The following is a 19,232-nucleotide window of genomic DNA, read 5'->3' as shown; positions in this document are numbered from 1 at the left end:
GGTAATTGGATGGCCAGGACGCAGGTTTCTTTCATTTGATTTTCAAGCTATTCTCAAGAAACACTTATCCATGGAAACAGCTTATCCATGGATAAGCTCTCTATGATTTCTAGCAGAGTGAGAGAAAAATACTCTTTCATCTCACACTTAGGTTCTCCTATGAGACTATTCTCTATGGAGGAGGCTTCATAACTGAAGACTTTCATGATTCTTTACTTTCCCAACATTTCAAAGTTAATAGAGAAGATACTGAAGAGAAAAACATTCCCCAAGTAAGATACTAAAAAGTAAAATGTCCTAGAGGGGTGGGATGTAGGGAGGAGGTTTAAGAGGGAAGGGACATATGTACAACTATGGCTGATTCATGTTCATATATGGCAGAAACCCAACACAATATTGTAAAGCAATTATTCTCCAATTAAAAATAAATATTTTTTAAAAGTACGGTATATTTCTGAATTTCTTTAATAAATTTCACTTTAGTCTTCAAAATGTATGTCTTACAATGCATCACATAACTAGGTGAATACATTCACAGTGGTATACAACCCCAAATGGTTGGTTAAATTTCAAGAGTTGAAACTTGACTGCCAGGGGTCAAATTCCATTTATTAACCTCATGACCTCGGGTAAATTACCCTAACCATACTGCTCCAGGTCCCTTGTCTAGGTAACAAGAATCCTAACAGTAATAGTCCCTATACCTCATTAGGTCATTGTCATGAGGATTAAATGAGTTAATTCACCCTAAAGGCTTAGCACAGTCTCCAGTACATAGAAAGGACCCAATAAATGTAAATGAGGTTAACATTATATAAATAAAAGAAATCATACTATAACTCACTTTAAGACAGGTTTTAAAATTGAAATTGTTGACAGCAGACCTCTGCCTTCACTTCCCACAAAGAGGGATTGAGTCTTCTGAGATGACTTGCAAGCAAAAAATAAAGATATAAGCTATCATACACCAAATCAAATTCCATTCACACAAAATAATTTCCTCATGTTGACAAAATTGTTATCTTCGAAAATATTACCTTTGCTAAAAACTCTAAACTCTCAAAGCCAATAGCTAAGAATGTAAGCAAATTAGAAGTCACTCTCTCTGTGTAGCTTTCTAACAAAATTCCACATCATGAACTTCTAATAATGTTTCTTGTCCACAGATTATAATAACCTACTTCAAAATCACATCATTTCCTTTTTCTGCCTCATTTCCTTCAAAGTGAAGCATAATTTTTCTTGGACCTAGAATAAAAAATTCTAGCTGAACTAAGCAAATCATTACCAGAAATGAAATTTTATAATAATACTATTTCACAGTATTCAAAAAACATAAAACATCTGTGTGGTATTTGTTAATACATAAAAATAACCTAATATTATCGTGTACACCACCTAAGTGGAAAATTTAGTCTATAACCAGAAGTGCAAATAGAAATCCCTACAGATTCTATCTGTGTTGGGTTTTGAAGTCCTGTTGGGAACATTTAAGAACTGTGACACTGAAGTCTTAGCCAGAGGTCACAGACTTCTTGGCACAGATATTTGTTCAGCCATCACAGTATTTCAACAATTATTAAACTCACAGATCTTTAGGTGGGCCATGCCCTCTATTTTCCTGACATGCCCTTAAAGGCATTTTATTTGGCAAACCCTGATTAAGGCCCATCATTACAGAAAAGAGATCATATGATAATTAGCAGTTAAATAGGTACCTCCATCACTGACAGCCTGAAGTCCAGAGCCTGGAAAATTAAAGATACTAACAGTCACATTCAGAAATTCTTCCAGCTTGCCTACTGGACTAATTTTAAATACATACTTTCAATGTATATGCTTAACAGTGGCACATTTAATTAGGACTGCTGAGCTGAGTTGTTAAAAAAGCATTTATAGCTGGATACTGAAAGAAGCCAGAAAAAAGAGAATTCTTAAAAACATGTTCTATTGATATGAAAATTTGCACTGAAGTCCAAATTTCACATAATTTTTAAAAAATTAAAAACATTCAGTCCATTGTTGGTTTTCCTTCATATAAAAGGAAGTGAATTTGCTCAATGCACTATATAGAAAGGAACTAGTTTCTACTAATGTATTTTTAATGACTATTTATATATATATACACACATAGAGACACAAGCTTATATGCGCAAACTCGGAGCAGTGACTGAGTCAACTATTACTCTTGTTTTTTTTTTTTTTAGCTTCATCGCAATTTCCAGGAGATTCTGTTCCACTTACAAATTAAGTCTGAGTCTAGGACCCAAATAAGAGAACACTGGAGAGGGTTTCCTAAAACATTAGTCCATGTTTCACTCCTAAGGTATTAGGTATTAGGCACTGATGAGGCACAAGCTAGCAGGCTTTAGACCCCGAATGTTATTAATCAAGCGTTCTTTTAAGTTAACGTGGCAGACTGTGTCCATTCACACTGTGCCAGTAAGTACACTCTTGTCTCTTGCGTCCTCTTCAGAACACAAATACAAGGCACCTTGCAGTGACTTTGCTTCTGGGGGCAGGGCCTCTGCCCCTGGACTCCCCTGGATTAGTCTCTCTGAAGGTTCAGGAGAATTCTCCCTCCATCCTGGACTCGGGTGCTGCTGGGAGACTTCCCAGAGTGAAGCACAAGGAGAAGGGAAACCCAGAGCCGATCGCGAGAGGGGGTCCTCTTGAAGGACTACTTCTTGGAGACACCTGTTGGAAAGTACTTCCTTTTCTTTCGAATTCCGCCATTTCATTCTTCTGTTCTGAAACCAGATTTTCACCTAGTAATAAAGTAATTGAACAAAATGATCACTTAACTCCACATTGCTTCAATTCAGCATTTTAAACTGTAATTTTCCCCACTGTTCATTCCACAGAATGCCTTATTATGAGAGCCAGCCTAGCAAAGTCCTTGTAGTTTTTCAGTCCAGAAACATCTGAGAAATTACTTTAATATAACATCTCCACACACACTTACGAAACAAAACAACTGTGGTTAAGTTGGTGACATCCTATAAGTCGGACATCTTTCAAGACTGGTTTAACTCTCTTCAATATTTTAAAACCTCATTTAGTCTATGCTAAATTATTTATCCAAAGGAAATGTTATCAGCTAGTAATATCATCTGAGTGGTTTTTTTTTTTTTTTTTTTTTTGGTGCCAGGTGTCAAGCCAGGCACTCAACATAGATTTTAAAATTTGATCCTCACAGTGACTGCAAGAAGTCCTTATTGCTCACATAAGAAAACTGAGGTTCAAAGCAATGAACTAGCTCAAGGTCACACAGTTTGTAAAATGGAAGTACTTAGACGAGATTCAGTGACAGTCCCACTCCAGTGCTGAGGCTCCTATAAACATTCAAACTTCATCAGAAACTTTTGGAGACTAAATTAAGACTATATTTCATAATGCTTAGATAAATTGCAGGCTTACTATAATTTCCAAGTTCGAGTACTCCCACGGCTTATCAACTTCAAAGAATTAGGCTCAATAAATTACACCTGATTATAACGAACCTCAAAGTGCTTATGATGGTAGTTTCTTATCTGAGCCATATCTGCCCCCATCCCACTTGAGTCTTTTCTACTAACTTCCCTCTTTACCTACTATGTAATCAACTGTACCTGAGAAGAAAACACCACAATTGGTTTCCTGGTGGTTGAAAACTCAATCACATTGCTTTCCTGCGCATTACACTGCATCCTTCTGAGTAGCTTTCTATTTTTAAAACAAAAACTGGAAAATTTTTACCTAAAGAAATAATTATTAAAGTGTACAAACCAAATACTTCTCCCAATGAAGTAAAACTCTAACTTTAACTGAGACAGTCTTTCCAGATTGGCAAAACATTCTTTCAAAGTGAGTGGCAATGTCCAAAACGGCTGCAAAAGAAGCTTATTGCAGGCAGCTGAGTCCGAAACACAGCCGTCTCCGTTACAAGGCTTTTAATAAGAAAACAGTACTACTGTGTACATACCAGAGCATTTGGTTCTGTTCATAAACTCGTTTATTATTTGCAGTAGGCATTTACTCCCAGAAAATCTGCCAAGTATTTCTAATGGGTCTTTACTAAGACAGTTACGTGTTCCCATTAGTGATTCTTGCCTTTCCATCACATCAATTATTTTCTTCTCTTGTTAGCTTTTCTGTCTAGAAAATTTTTGAGTAATATCTCAATTTGAAGAAAATCATAAAAGATGTTTTTTCATAAGTGGTATCAGGACAAGAGTACCATAAGTGATACTAGAAATAATGTACGTACTTGGGGAAAATCATAAAAGGTCTGGGCTTCCCCAGTGGCTCAGTGGTAAAGAATCTGCCTGCAATGCAGGAGACCTGGGTTCAATCCCTGGGTCAAAAAGATCCCTGGAGCAGGGCATGGCAACTCATTAAACTAATCTTGCCTGCAGAATCCCATGGACAGAGGAGCCTGGTGAGCTATAGTCCACAGGGTCACAAAGAGTCAAGACATAACCGAAGCAACTTAGCACACATACATGCATAAAAGTTCTGCCTCTCAATAAAAATATCAGATAGATAAAACAGCTAAACATGAGCACAAAACTATAAAAGTTCTAGAAGAAAATATAAGAGATGATCATTACAGTCTTAGGGAGATGAATGTTTTCTTAAGCATGACACAAAACAGTAAGGCTACAAAAGGAAAGCTAGATCTGACTACATAAAAAGGAGAAACTTTTGGACAAACAAAGATGACCATAAACATATGAAAAAGCCACAAATTACCCAAAAGAATTAAAAGTAGGGACTCAAAGAGGTATTTGTACACACATTGTTCACAGCAATATTTATATTAGCCAAAAGGCAGAAGCAACCCAAATGACCATTGATGGATGAATGAATAAATTAAATGTGGTCTATATATACAATTGAATATCATTCAGCCCTAACAAGGAAGAAAGTTCTGACACATGCTACAATACAGATGGAACTTGAAGACATTATATCCAGTGAAATATGCCAGTAACAAAAGGACAAATACAGTATGATTCCACTTATATGAAGTACCTAGAGTAGTCAAATTCACAGAGACAGAAAATAGAATGTGGTTGCCAGGTGCTTGGGGTAGGGAGAAACAGGGAGTCATTGTTTAATGCGTGCAAAATTTCAGTTTTGAGCAATTAAAAAAGTTCTGGAATGGATGGTGATGATGGCTGCCTAATAATGTGAATGTACTTCATGCCACTGAATTGTACACTTCCAAAAGGTTAAAATGGTAAATTTTATGTTATGTGTATTTTACCACAATAAAAAAAAAAAAAGCCACAAACTTGGAAGGGATTTCTGTGACAGCTGTTAACAGGAAAATGTTACTAACCATAATATTTCAAATATTTTGATTAACAGACAAAATAATTGCTGCATATCCATCCACAAAAAGACAATATGATAGAAATGAAATGGTATAGCCATGAGAAGTCTAAATTCAGATGAAAATAACCAGTAAAGTGATTAAAAGATTCCCAAGTTCTGATAACTAGGAAAAAAAATAACAAATACAAGCTGCCAATGAAGGTGGCAACATTTTCAAAAATTTAAATAATGGGACTATTTAAAAAAAAGGGGACTGTTCGTTAGTAGGAGTGAAATCTGACACAGTTCAATATCTTGATACAAAATTATATTTGGAAGGGAATTTTTTAATTGATCGCAATTTAAAATGTACATAAACTTTAACCTATAAGTCCCACTCCTAGTTTCCTATCTTACTTTAATATTTTTAAAGTGCACAAATATATGTAATAGTAAAAACTAGGAGGTAACTTAAAGCTGAAGATGGCTAAGTGAATTACAGTATATCCATGTAATGGTCAGTTCTAAGACACTAAAGAAAAATGAAGTAAATATGTATGCAGATATGCAAGGATGTATCTCATGACATTTGAATGTGGGCAGGGGGGAAGCAAAGTGTAAAACAACAGTCATTGTCAACAGCATTTTCATAATAGCCAAAAAATGGGAACAATCCCAATGGCCACCGTTAGAATGGATAAACCGTGGTGTACCATGTAATATTACACAGTGATAAGTGTAAATGAGCTACTGCTACAACACAGCCACAGGGATGAATCTCACAAGATATGGTCAGTGAAAGAAGCCATACACCAAAGAATATGAACTGAGTGATATTATTTATACAAAGCACAAAAATGGGCAAACTAATCCATGCAGTTCAGTCAGGAAGGAGCAGGTAGTGCCTGGGAGCGGGTGTGCCGGGGGCACCTGGCCCCATGGTCAAATTCTACTGCCTGAGCTGTGTGCTGGTCACACAGGTGATTCGTACTGTCCTTTGGAAAACATCAAAATATGTGCAGAGTGTGATCCCATTTTTACCTAAAAATACATATATGTGCTTCTAGGTCACAGCTTCTTCCATCTGTAAAACAGAAATAAAGGAAGTAGCTATTTTATTATCTGTAAATGACATCAAATGTCAGGGGATGTGGTAATCATTATGCAAGAGTCTACCTTTTTTTTTTTTTTTAACAGGGCTTCCCAAGCGGCACTAGTGGTAAAGAACACACTTGCCAATCCAAGAGATGTAAGAGACTCTGGTTCGATCCATGGGTTGGGAAGATTCCCTGGAGGAAGAAATGGCAACCCACTCCAGTATTCTTGCCTGGAGAATCCCATGGACAGAGGAGCCTGGGAGGCTACAGCCCAAAGGGTCACAGAGAGTAGGACACAACTGAAGTGACTTAGCATGTGTTTTTTATGTGTTTGTGCATATATGAGAAACATATAAGCTTATTTGGGAAAGGAGTATGACAAGGCTATATATTGTCACTGTGTTTATTTAACTTATATGCAGAGTACATCATGAGAAATGCTGGGCTGGGTGAATCACAAGCTGGAATCAAGATTGCCAGGAGAAATATCAACAACCTCAGATATGGAAATGATACCACTCTAATGGCAGAAAGCAAAGAAGAATTAAAGAGACTCTTGATGGGGATGAAAGAGGAGAGTGCAAAAAAAAAAAAAAAACCTGGCTTAAAACTCAACATTCAAAAAACGAAGATCATGGCATCCAGTCCCATCACTTCATGGCACATAGAAGCGGAGAAAGTGGGAGCAGTGACAGATTTTATTTTCTTGGGCTCTGAAATCACTGAGGACAGTGACTAAAGCCATGAAATTAAAAGATGCTCACTCCTTGGAAGGAAAGCAATGACAAATCTAGATGGTGTATTAAAAAACAGAGATATCGCTTTGTCATCAAAGGTTTGTATACTTAGAGCTTTGGTTTTTCCAGTAGTCATGTACAGATGTGAGAGTTGGACCATAAAGAAGGCTGACAGCCGAACAATTGATGTTTTTGAATTGTGGTGCTGGAGAAGACTCTTGAGAGTCTCTTGGACAGCAAGAAGGTCACATCAGTCAATCCTAAAGGAAATCAATACTGAATATTCATTGGAAGGACTGATGCTGAAGCTGAAGCTCCAATACTTTGGCCATCTGATGCAAAGAGCCAACTCACTGGAAAAGACCCTGATGCTGGGAAAGATTGAGGGCAGGAGGAGAAGGGGATGACAGAGGATTAGAAAGTCAGATAGCATCATTGACTCACAGACCTGAATTTGAGCAAACTCCAGGAGATAGTGGAGAACAGAGGAGCCTAACATGCTGCAGTCCGTGGCATCACAAAGAGTCGGACACAATTTAGTGACTGAACAACAACAACGACAACATATGAAATAAGAAAATGTTAACCTACTTCTGAGCTGTTCACCAAATTCAATGAGATAAAAAACATTCTTTCCTGAGGCATTTGAATTTTAAAACCAATATAATCAACTATGTACAACTATGTGCCTATGGATAAGAACTGAGAGATAACATAAAAATATGGAAACAGTTTGTTTTCTCAGAGTGGAAATATTACAGTCAACTCCTCATAAATATTATTGAATAGGCTTGATGCAATCCTTTTTCAATAGTTCATTTTAAAGAAGATACTATGTACTATTATGGATTTTCACACTTTCTCAGAGCACTGTCAGATTAATCCTAGCCATTGTTGCTCTTTAACACCTAGGAATACGCCTGCCAATACATTTGCAAGAGACGCTGGTTTGACCCTTGGGTGGGGAAGATCCCCTGGAGAAGGGAATGGAAACCCACTCCAGTATTCTTGCCTGGGAAATCCCATGGACAGAGGAGCCTGGTGGGCTATTATTCATGGGATTGAAAAACAGTCTCACGTGACTTAGCAACTAAACAACACCTACCTCAAGTTCCAAGTCAACCAGAGGCCCCCAAACTTACAAAACTACACACTCATCCAAGCCAATGCAATGCAGGCCAGGCCTACTGAGCCCTCACGTGGTCCTTTCTCAGACCCAACAATTCCTCTGAGGACCAGAAAATTCCCATCACTAGACTCCCCAAGGATATATGGACCAGTCATATGACCGTCCCTTCCAGAGGTGGGAATTAGTGTAAGGCTCCAGAGAGATATATAAGTTTTAGAAGAACTACTGATCCTGCTCCTATATGGCAGTATAACTAACCTGCCAGGCACTGTTTCCTATATTATTGTTTTATATTCTTATCTAATTGCTCGTAAGCTTCTGCTTTGTTTTCTCAGTTGGTTGTAAACATTCCTGGGATCCAAGGAGTGTTACCTGAATCAATACTTATCAATTTTCCCTCTTACCTAGCACAGAGTGTGTTAATTGCTCAGTCACGTCCGACTCTTTGCAACCCCATGGACTGTAGCCCACCAGGCTCCTCTGTCCATGGGATTCCCAGGCAAAAATAGTGGAGTGGGTAGCCATTTCCTTCTCCAGGGGATCTTCCCGACCCAGGGATTGAACCTGTGTCTCCCACATTGCAGGCAGATTATTTACCATGAGAGCCACCTGGGAAGCTCTGAGTCTTACATAAAAGTGAGAAACTGAGGCACAGAGCAGTCAATTAAGGGCATGGGCTCACCAGTACCACACATGAGGAAAACACATACTGGCTGATCTAGGCCAACTACCCTCAACCACACCTTGTACTGCTTCCTATGACTTCAAAAAGTCAGGGGTCAGGGGGACAGATTACTTCCCTGGGGAAAGGAAGCAAGGTTAAGAAAGGTTTCATCCAAAAATAACTAGTTTAGTAACATCTGAAGTTAGAAACCAGGTCATTTGTATTGAGGGGAAATACAGAAGAACACGGTGGTTAACACAGAGCCTCTGCTAGCCCTTTAAAGCTTTTATGCTGATTCAAAAAATTCAGGTAGATGGAGCCCTGCACCAGGAAAGCCAGTTAGACAAACGAGTACCTGCTGCATTTCAGCTGCTGCCATCCCCATGAGCCAAGTGCCCCTGTGCAGTGAACAGCCTGCACAAATGTACATGGTGGTTCCAAGTTAAAGAGAAAGCAAATTCCAGAGTCAGGGTGCCTGGGGTGGGGAGCTCAGCTCCAGAGCAGTTTCACTCTGTGACACTGGATCTCTGTTTACTTCTCTACATTTCCTCATCTAGAAAATGGGGATATTTCATAACAAGGATTAAATAGGAAAATGCCAGTGCCTTATACTGTTAATTATTTATAAGTAGGCCAATCTTTAAATGAAGTATGCTGCACTTCCCCAAAGGTCAGGAAGTCTCTTTCAAAATTATATGAAACGTCATTGTACAAGAAAGGTTTGTAAAGATTGCAAACGTGAAATTACTTAACTGTACTTGACATAAGCCCACAGTACAAAATAATGACATCTATTAAGAGGTACTTATGAGTCATTCATTTATGCCTTGACTGTTGGATTGGAAATGAAGAAAAAGACAGGAAAATTGGTTCCTGCTTTTGTAGGCAATTATGCAGCCAGTTTCTCTGAAAACAGAGCAAACAATGTAATGATGTAAATGCCACAGCCTTTGCTTTTCATTTGGGAAGAATTAATCAGGCAAAAACCTAGACTTCTCAGCAAATGGACCAATTTCCAAACAGGAATTGTTGTACATATTTCCACTCACTAAAAAATTATAAGAATCATTTCAATAATGCTTTGGGGTCCTGTATTATGCTTAGTACAAGGAACAGTTGCCAAATGAATGGATTTCATTGGATTCCTTCAGAAATCAGGAGCTGTGTGCTGATCACACATCTTCCTGCTCATCAGTACCTGTGATTCTTTTAGTCCCAAGTTGATGGCAAGTTTCTTTCGGTCTGTTTTGCTGATATATTTCTGCTTCTGAAACATTTTCTCCAGAGCCTTTCTCTGGTCCTCAGAAAAGACAGCTCTTCTTAAAATGCCCCTCCGAACTTTGGAAGTAGATTCTTGGGTCAGAAGAGGCAGTACACTCTCTTCTCCTAGAGGGAAAAAATAATACAAAAAGCTCCGTTAGCTTTGGGAGGAGAATTCCACTCATATTCCCCAGAACCGTATCCTCCACCTCTTTGCCATGGCCAAATTATCTCATCTCTGAACTCTGCACACGTAGAGTGCTTCTTAACCTCTTTTTGGTCATGGACTCCATTGAGAATCTGATAAAAGTTCTTTGCTCCCCACTGGGGGAACAAAAACAACATACAGACGCTTGCCTTCGCAATTTTGCATGCCATCTCTGAAAGTCCACGGTCCCAGTTACAAAGCTCCAATGTAGAACAAGTGGTAGATGGTTTAAATACTTGATTTTCTCTAATTCTTCATTTATTTATTCATTTATTGTCTCAAATTGTTGAGCACTTACCATATGCCAGGCACTCTCTGCTCAATACCACACAACGAGAAGTAAGACATATGTTTTATCATACTCATTACCTATAAAATCAAGGGGAGGCATTTACTGAACTAGCATCACAAGTGTGATGAAGTATTCCTAAGGAGGGTTCCTTAGGAACACAAAACAATGGGTCTAACCTTAATCTGGGATGTCAGGGAAAGCGTGCAAGAGTCGGAGATGTTTAATATGAGAAGGAAGGTTTGGAAGACCTCCAATCACCTCCTACCCTCTCAGTTCAGTTGGTTATCAACTCCTTCAGGGCAGAGACACTACTTTTTCTGCCTTTTTTTGGTTGGCACAACACTGGTTCCCAGCCTCTGTGAGTTTCATTCATCATTCACCATTCATTCGTTCATTCAGTTTTCTAGTAGTGGTAGGCAGAATTATGTCCTTTCCAAAGATGCCCATGTCCTAATCCTCAGAGCACATGAATATGCTACATTAAATATCAAGGGGGAATTAAGGTTGCAAATGGAATTATGGTTGCTAATCAGCTGACCTTGAAATTGGGAGAGTATCTTGGAGAATCCAGGTAGGTCCAATGTAAGTGGAAGAGGGAGACAAAAAAGGAAGTCACAGTCAGAGTTTTGAAGATGTCACATTTCTTCCTTTGAATATTGGAAGAAGGGGTGATAAGCCAAGAAATGCAGGCAGTCACTGGAAACTGGAAAGGCAAGGAAACAAATTCTCCCCTAGAGCCTCCAGAAGAAATGCAGCCCTGCCGACACCTGGATTTTTAATCCAGTGAGACCCATTTCAGGCTTCTGACCTCTGTGACTGTAAGACAGTAAGTTTGTGTTGTTTTAAGACGTAGGTTTATGGAAATTGTTACAGCAGCAAGAAGACACTAGGACACTGGGTATCAGACTCACTGGGCTAACTGCCGAGGAAACCAGACAAAAAGTACGTGGTCCCTGCCACTAGGAGTTCACCTTCTCATGGCAGGACCAACACATGAACATCACTCCAGAATACAAGCACTAGGAGAGCAGGGTCTCCAGCTTACAGTTGTAGCTGGTATGCATTTTGGTGCTTAATAATTATTTCTAAATAAAGAAGCAAATGAATGTCTTAAGTACTAGAATAGAATGATCTCAAAAATGCTCTGGCATTACAAAAAATGAAGTGATGAGTTCAGAGAAAACAGGCTGAATCAGGTCTAAAAGAACAATTCAGTTCCAGAGAAAAGGAACTAAGGCCAACCCAGGCATACTTCAAAATACTAAGGCACAAGGGAATAAAGTGTTGCCAAAGAAAAGTAGTCCCTTGGACTGCAAGGAGACCAAACCAATCACTCCTAAAGGAAATCAACCCTGAATAGTCATTGGAAGGACTGATGCTGAAGCTTCAATACTTCGGCCACCTGATGCAAAGAGCTGACTCATTGGAAAAGACTCTGATGCTGGGAAAGATTGAGGGCAGGAGGAGAAGGGGACAACAGAGAATGATATGGTTGGATGGCATCACTGACTCAATGGACATGAGTTTGAGCAAACTCTGGGAGACAGTGAAGAACAGGGAAGCCTGGCATGCTGCAGTCCACGGGGTCAAAAAGATTCGGATGTGGCTTAGCAACTGATCAACAACAAGGAAAAGTAAACAGTCAGCAAGGCCAAGGAACGGCATAAAGCAGAGGGTACAAGCTAGAAACCATATCCAGCCTGGAGGTGTGCTTTGTTTGGTCTTAGACTGTTGGTAAAAAAATTCTGATTTAGCTATTCATAATTAATAATTGGGAGGTTTTATTTGAAGCTCAGGTTTTCAACATATTTTCAAAGGTAACCTCACTGAGCTTACCTTCCCACAGAGCAAAGAGTTACCAGGGTGAGTGGCAGATGCCCCCTACAGGAAACACGTGATCCCCCAGTTTGCCATAGCCTCATTAACTTGCTTTTTACCTGTCAGGCTCTTGAAGACATCTGGACCTGTGGTGTAGAGGTTATGGAATGGAGTGGAATCAGACTGAAGAGGTCTACAAGGGTCTGGAACATTATCCAATAGGTGGTGAAGATCAACAGAATATGTTTAAGCAGGATGTGACATGATAATAATAAACATACACTGAGCACTTCCTCTGTCCTCATACTTGCCCTGTATTAAGCAGCTGATATGCACTATTCCATTTAATTCTCCAAACCTAACTATGCCACGAATGCTACTATTATTCTCTGCATTTTAAAGATGCATAAAAGGAAGCTTAGGTAGCTTAAGGAACTTTGTCCAGAGACTTATTCCAAAACAAATGCTCTTAAACCTACACAGTACTGACACAATACTGACTTGTATTTTAGAAGAAAAATGTCAATAAATGGATAAATCTTGTCAATTTTACCTTCGTAATATAATTGCTTTCTTTCCTATTTATCTAAAAGATTCGTAAACAACTTCCAGCTAGTCTCTCAGCTCTGGGTTACATCTCATTCTCATTCATCCTGACATTCCCAGAAGAAACACTGGCCTCTCTCTCTTTCTTTGAGCTCTACAACACTCATTAAAATCTCCATAGAAATGCCATAATCCTTGGGATGTAATGAAGCCCAATTCTTTACAAAGTTCTAGTTTTACTGATGCCTTTTCAATTCATCCAAGTGTGGGATCTTGGTTAATTCTCCATCTATAGCACCAGTTACTTTTGCCTGCCTCACACCAAGGTCATATCTTAAAGTCAGGCTTTGGCAACTGGATTCACTATTTCTTTCTCAGAGGCTTAAATAGGTTTATGCAATACTGGTCAAGGCTCAGTGGTAAAAGAATCCACCTGCCAATGCGGGAGACACCAGTTCAATCCCTGAGTCAGGAAGACCCCCTGGAAGAAGGTATGGCAACCCACTCCAGTATTCTTGCCTGAAGAATCTCATGGACATGGAGATGAGCTTGGCAGGCTATACAGTTCATAGGGCCACAGAGAGTCAGATATGAGTGGGTGTACACACACACACACACACACACACACACACACACACGCAATATTGGTCAATAATATTGATAAAAATAGTATGGACATATAAATATGTTCATGTATTTCTAAATGCTTTTCTTCTCTGAACTATCCTTGGTATAGATACCACAGAATTAGCCCTCTGCATTTTATTTCAGAGCACAGATTCATCTGTTGAGATGGTGTCTCTCTAGGAAGCCTCAGGACAGAGGACTCTGGAGGATGGGAAAACTAGGTTTAGACCTCGGCACATACCTGTGTGATTTGGAGAGAGTTACTCACTCTTTCAGCTTACTTTACAGAGTTGTTCTAAGGATCTGATGAAATAGCACAAGACAACTTTCAGTGCTGAGCCCACAATAAGGATCATCATATGCTAAAGACATCTGATCAGATGAAAAAGTGTTCAAAGCAGTGAAGGTTCAATGTGGCACAAAAGATAGAATTAAATGGTAGCAAGACCTTTTGAATCCAAATTCTTGGCTCTCTCCTCTGTCCCCCACTGTTTCTTGGTGGGTCAAGATTGTGAAGAAAGGAACATTTAGGAACACAGCCAGAGCTTCTGCTTGTGACAATGGGCTTCTGCTCCCTGTCCTTGGTCAGGACCACATGGCATCTCCGATGTAGCCTGGCAACGGTGTCCTCAAATTCCAGCGTGCCCTTCTCACTTCATATTTTGATCTGGAATTCTTAACTTATAAATGTATCCAATCTACCATTATTATAGCCATACATATTAAAATTAGGGAAAGAAACATAAATACCCAAAAGTAATGAAATGCATAAGCACATCATGTTATACCTACTAAGTGAAAATTTAAAGAACCATTAAAGATGACTAGGAAGATCAGGCAGCAGCAAGAAAAATACACTATATGGTATATAAGATACATATCATGCTCAAGCTAAGTAAAAATGCAGAGGAAAAAGACTGATAAAGCAAAAATAAAAACTAAGAGAGGCCATCATCATACCGTTATAGACAAATAATGCATCTCCACTCTACATTTTACCTCTGATTCAGTTTTATTAGGAAAACAAGCAAACATTGTAGCAACCTTTGGGGGAGAATCTAGCCAAGTAATTGAATCATCACTGAGTGACAACTGAAAACCCAACTGATGAACCCACTCCATCCTTCAAATGTTCATATTTGATAAGGAGAAGTGTGAGAAGGCTAGGATCAGACATAGTACAATGAGAGAAACACCCACAGACCACTGCACAGAGAACTTTTAAGCACCAGCTGAGAAGCCCTTTAGTTTTGGAGGCCAACAGAGTAAGTCCTGAGAGGGATGTGCTACCAAAGGACTAGCAATTCCTCTTGTGGGAAACTTGGACAATGGGGCAGAGAGAACAACTGACATCTGCAGAAGTTTGAGTGTGGTGAGGACAAGGGCAAGACATGGTGAATCCAGGAAGCTCAGAGCTTGGTGCTTCTAGAGGATGCAGGGGATGAGCAGGAGGAACACAGGACATTAGCTGGGAGGTAGAGTAGGACCAGGAGTGATTCAAACAAATTTAGGATATACTTTGCCACAGTGAGAAGTCTTCTGAGGACCTTGCATTTCAGAAGGTCAATACTTTCTGAGTTAATACAACTTCTTATTTACTTTTAACTGACGTATAGTTGATTTACAGTGTTGTGTTAGTTTCAAGTGTACATCACAATGATTCAGTTATACACACATATGTATGTACACATAAGTGAAGTGAAAGTCACTCAGTCGTGTCCGACTCTTTGCAACCCCATGGACTATACGGTCCATGAAATTTTCCAGGCCAGATTATTGGAGTGGGTAGCTGTTCCCTTCTCTAGGGGATCTTCCCAACCCAGGGATCAAACCCAGGTCTCCGACATTGCACGTGGATTCTTTACCAGCTGACCACCAGGGAAGCCCAAGAATACTGGAATGGGTAGCTATCCCTTCTCCAGCAGATCTTCCTGACCCAGGAATCAAACCACAGTCTCCTTCATTGCAGACAGATTCTTTACCAACTGAGCTATGAGGGAAGCCAGTATGTACACATACACACATACATACACATATATGTACGCACATATATGTGTGTGTGTATTCTCAGTCTCTCAGTCATATCCAACTACTGTAACCCATGGACTGTAGCCTGCCAGGCTCCTCTGTCCATGGGGTTTTCTAGGCAAGAACACTGGAGTGGGTTGCCACTTCCTACTTCAGGGGATCTTCCCAACTCAGGGGTTGAACCCAGGTCTCCTGTATCTCCTGCATTGGCAGGCAGATTCTTTATCACTGAGCCACTTGGGAAGCCGCATATTTTATAATACAACTTCTTAAATCTATATAAAAATACAAACAAATTTATGGCCCAATATAAGCTAGTTTAAATTTTTTTTCCTACATTTGTTATAAATCAAGGTTTTGTAGATAGGGGTCATAATTCTACTCATTTAGTACTTTCTTCACTAAAATCTAAATGTTTACATAAAACAATGTGGGTAACACTTTTAAATTCCCCTAAGACTTTTTAATAGGAACTCACAGATTTTCCTATTATGTTTTCTATTGATCTATGTTAAGAACAGAAAGAAGAGCCCCATCAAAGAGATCTACAAATACAATATTCTCACCAGTGTGAAGGGTGAGAATACACACAGACCAGACCTCATCTCTAAAAGAGAGACCTTCAGAGTAGTTGTGAGGATCAGAGGGTTAACTCCTTGGTCTGGTCCTCAGGATTCGGTGCTCTATAGCAAAAATACAACCACTGGACAAAAGCCACAGCAAATATAAAGAATATTCCATTCTTCCTTTGTCTGCTAGTTGCTTGGTTTTCCAAAGTTCTGCTCTCAATACATGAATCATGACTGTTTTCATAAACAGACGTGGCTCAGTTTCCTACAAGAAGCATGAGACAAGATGCTGCTTCCACAACGGCTGCCTCTCTCCACATCTCCCCTGGGAGTCTTTTGTGGGCTTTCTCTGGATCTAACCATAAACCAATGATGAACTTACCCCATTTTCCTACCTTCTAAATCTAGGAATATGAGCTCAAATTTACACCTGCAAAACAGACATAGGGACTTCAAGAACTGGATGGTGATTTAAAAGTCTCTCAGGAGCTATTAAAAAGTTACAAGCAACGAATACCTCTGATTATTCCTAAATTCATGACACAAATCTGATTTTTATGGAAACTTATAGGTGACAATAATAAATAAATACTATAAAATAACAATGAACAGATACAAAGATTAGAGCATGCCTAGATAAGAGGCTTTAGAAGCCAGGGCCATCAACTCAAGATACTAGAGACTCTGCCAATTTGCAGATGTCAGTATATTATTTTATAGTGTGATTTCCATATATATTTTGGGCTCAGTATGTGATGCTATATGTGCCAACAATAAGCAGTATGTCATGAAATCTTTACCACAATCCCAAGAAGAAGATATTAGCATCCTCATTTCCATAGGAAAAAAAAAACTGAGGCTCTGAAAAGACAACTTCTGCAATTGAGACCTCACATGCAAGCTGAGTGAGCCCAACCAACACCCTTTAAAACTATACCGAAGATGGTCAAAGTTACAGATGGTCGTGGAAAGAGGTCAGAAGGTGGGGAGAGTCATTAAAATGGCAGAATGACCTAGGATAACAAAGTTTTCACAGGTATAATCCCCAGCATCTTGCAACGGGCCCCCTGTACCACCTCCACCCCCGGGGAATCCCTATGTGACGTGAGCCTTACGAAAGGCACTTCAAATGGAGGTGTGCTGTTTGTGAATGATACAGGGTGATGAACAATAGAGAAACATGCAGTAGATAAACTGGTGGAGGTCTCTGTCTAGCCCAGGGTAGGCTACTACTACTACTTATAAACATTTGGGGAGAAAGAAAACTCCATTCTAGAAATGTTACTTGAATACTTTTCACTGCCTCTGTGGAATTGTTGAATAGAGCCATCAACTTGGAAAAGCTATTGTCTTTGAGTCTCTGATGCCTTTAAACCTTCTTCCTGGTTGACTGTCATGTATCTATAGAGTACCCTCCCCTCACTATTGAGAAGTCAAAACCTACGTTCAATTCATCACACAAACTCATTTACATGTTCAGCACAATAACTAGACTAGTTATCTATTATCACAAAATGCTGCATCCTTCTGAAAATCTTAGAGTTCTAAAGTTAAATCCTTATAAAAGAAGCTCTCAGGCAGCCTTTTATGGATTTCCATAGGTTTTGATGGGGCTTCCCAAGTGGCGCTAGTGGTAAAGAACTTGCCTGCCAATGCAGGAGACATAGAGATGCAAGTTTGATCCCTAGGTCAAGAAGATCCTCTGGAGGAGGGCACGGCAACCTACTCTAATACTCTTGCCTAGAGAATCCCATGGACAAAGGAGCCTGGCAGGCTATAGTATGTAGGGTCATAAAGAGTCAGACATGACTAAAGCAACTTAGCATGCATACATAGGTCTTGTTCAGTTCCCCACACCTACTGACCACTCCAGCTGAGAGCAGAACACAGCCAGGACAGGTGTGTTTATCAAGGTGTGTGCCCAACAGAGCATCGCCACCTTTGAAAGTGACACTCTTAGGACCAACCTACAATAATAACAAGGTCCCTTTCCTGCTGCCTTCAACACAATTCTAAATTCAAATTTCAAGAGTATATTATATTCTTTTAAGTTTTAACAAGGAAGGGAAGATAGTAAAATTATTTCTAAATGCAGAATCTAAGTTCATCAACCAAGAAAGCTAAAACAATTTATTCCAGAATAGTATTTCCTCACTCATATCTTCATAATGCTGCTCCAAATTTAAACTTTGTTTTTTAATGCATAAAATTCTTGAAAGGTTAAATTCAAGTTGGGTATTCAAAGACAAAGAAATAATGATTTAATTCAATGAGATATTCTACATAATTAAGACACCTACACATTTTCATGTAGTCTTTTTCTTAAAGTCATTCTCTGCATAATTTCTACAACTTTCCATTTCATTTTAGCTGAGCTGTATGCTATTTTGAAAGGAACCTTATGAATACACTATCAAAGATTTTCCTTACACTGCTTTGGGGAAGAGGAGAATTTACCACTGCCTTTTAATTTTTCCCCACTGTAAGGATTGCGCTTAAATAGCTAATTAAACTATTTATTATATGTGAGAAGGGCACTGGATGAATGATTGTTTCCACATTGCAACAAGTCAATCATAAATCTAACAGGTTAACAAGAAAAACTAAATCAATTTTAAACAAGTGAATCATGTAAAGAATCAAAAAGATATTTCTCTTGCTATGGATGTGTTGATCTAATCCTAAACTTTTAGAAATAGTGAAATCAATATTGTGGAACAATGATGAGGGCCACTGATTTTACTACTTATTAAAATTTTGAGTATAAACCATAATTTTGGCTGTCCAGGCTGAAACTAAATACAAAATTACTTGGACAGTTCATTTTCCTTCTTTTGTGCAAATGGAAAAAAAATTAAATTCCTGGGCATAAAATCATTCTTATTATTAAAAACAAGAAGAAGAAAAGCCAAAGTGAAAGTGAAGTCGCTCAGTCGTGTCCAACTCTTAGCGACCC

At 39.1% G+C, this 19,232-nt stretch overlaps 1 protein-coding gene across 1 annotated transcript in view; it reads right to left on the bottom strand.

The window, feature by feature from the left end:
- Window positions 1-449: 449 nt before the first annotated feature.
- Window positions 450-19,232, bottom strand: part of DBX2 (developing brain homeobox 2) — a 39,034-nt gene continuing 20,251 nt past the window's right edge. Inside the window, exons 3-4 of the mRNA XM_061416376.1 lie at window positions 10,127-10,314; window positions 450-2,768 (exon numbers count right to left, since the gene is read on the bottom strand). Of these exons, the coding sequence (XP_061272360.1) occupies window positions 2,430-2,768; window positions 10,127-10,314 (527 nt within the window). The 3' untranslated portion in view covers window positions 450-2,429. The remainder of the gene's footprint in view (window positions 2,769-10,126; window positions 10,315-19,232) is intronic.

The sequence above is a fragment of the Bos javanicus genome, chromosome 5 (assembly GCF_032452875.1).
Source record: "Bos javanicus breed banteng chromosome 5, ARS-OSU_banteng_1.0, whole genome shotgun sequence".
NCBI classification, from domain to species: Eukaryota; Metazoa; Chordata; class Mammalia; order Artiodactyla; family Bovidae; genus Bos; species Bos javanicus.
This window is presented reverse-complemented; position numbering and strand designations above follow the sequence as displayed.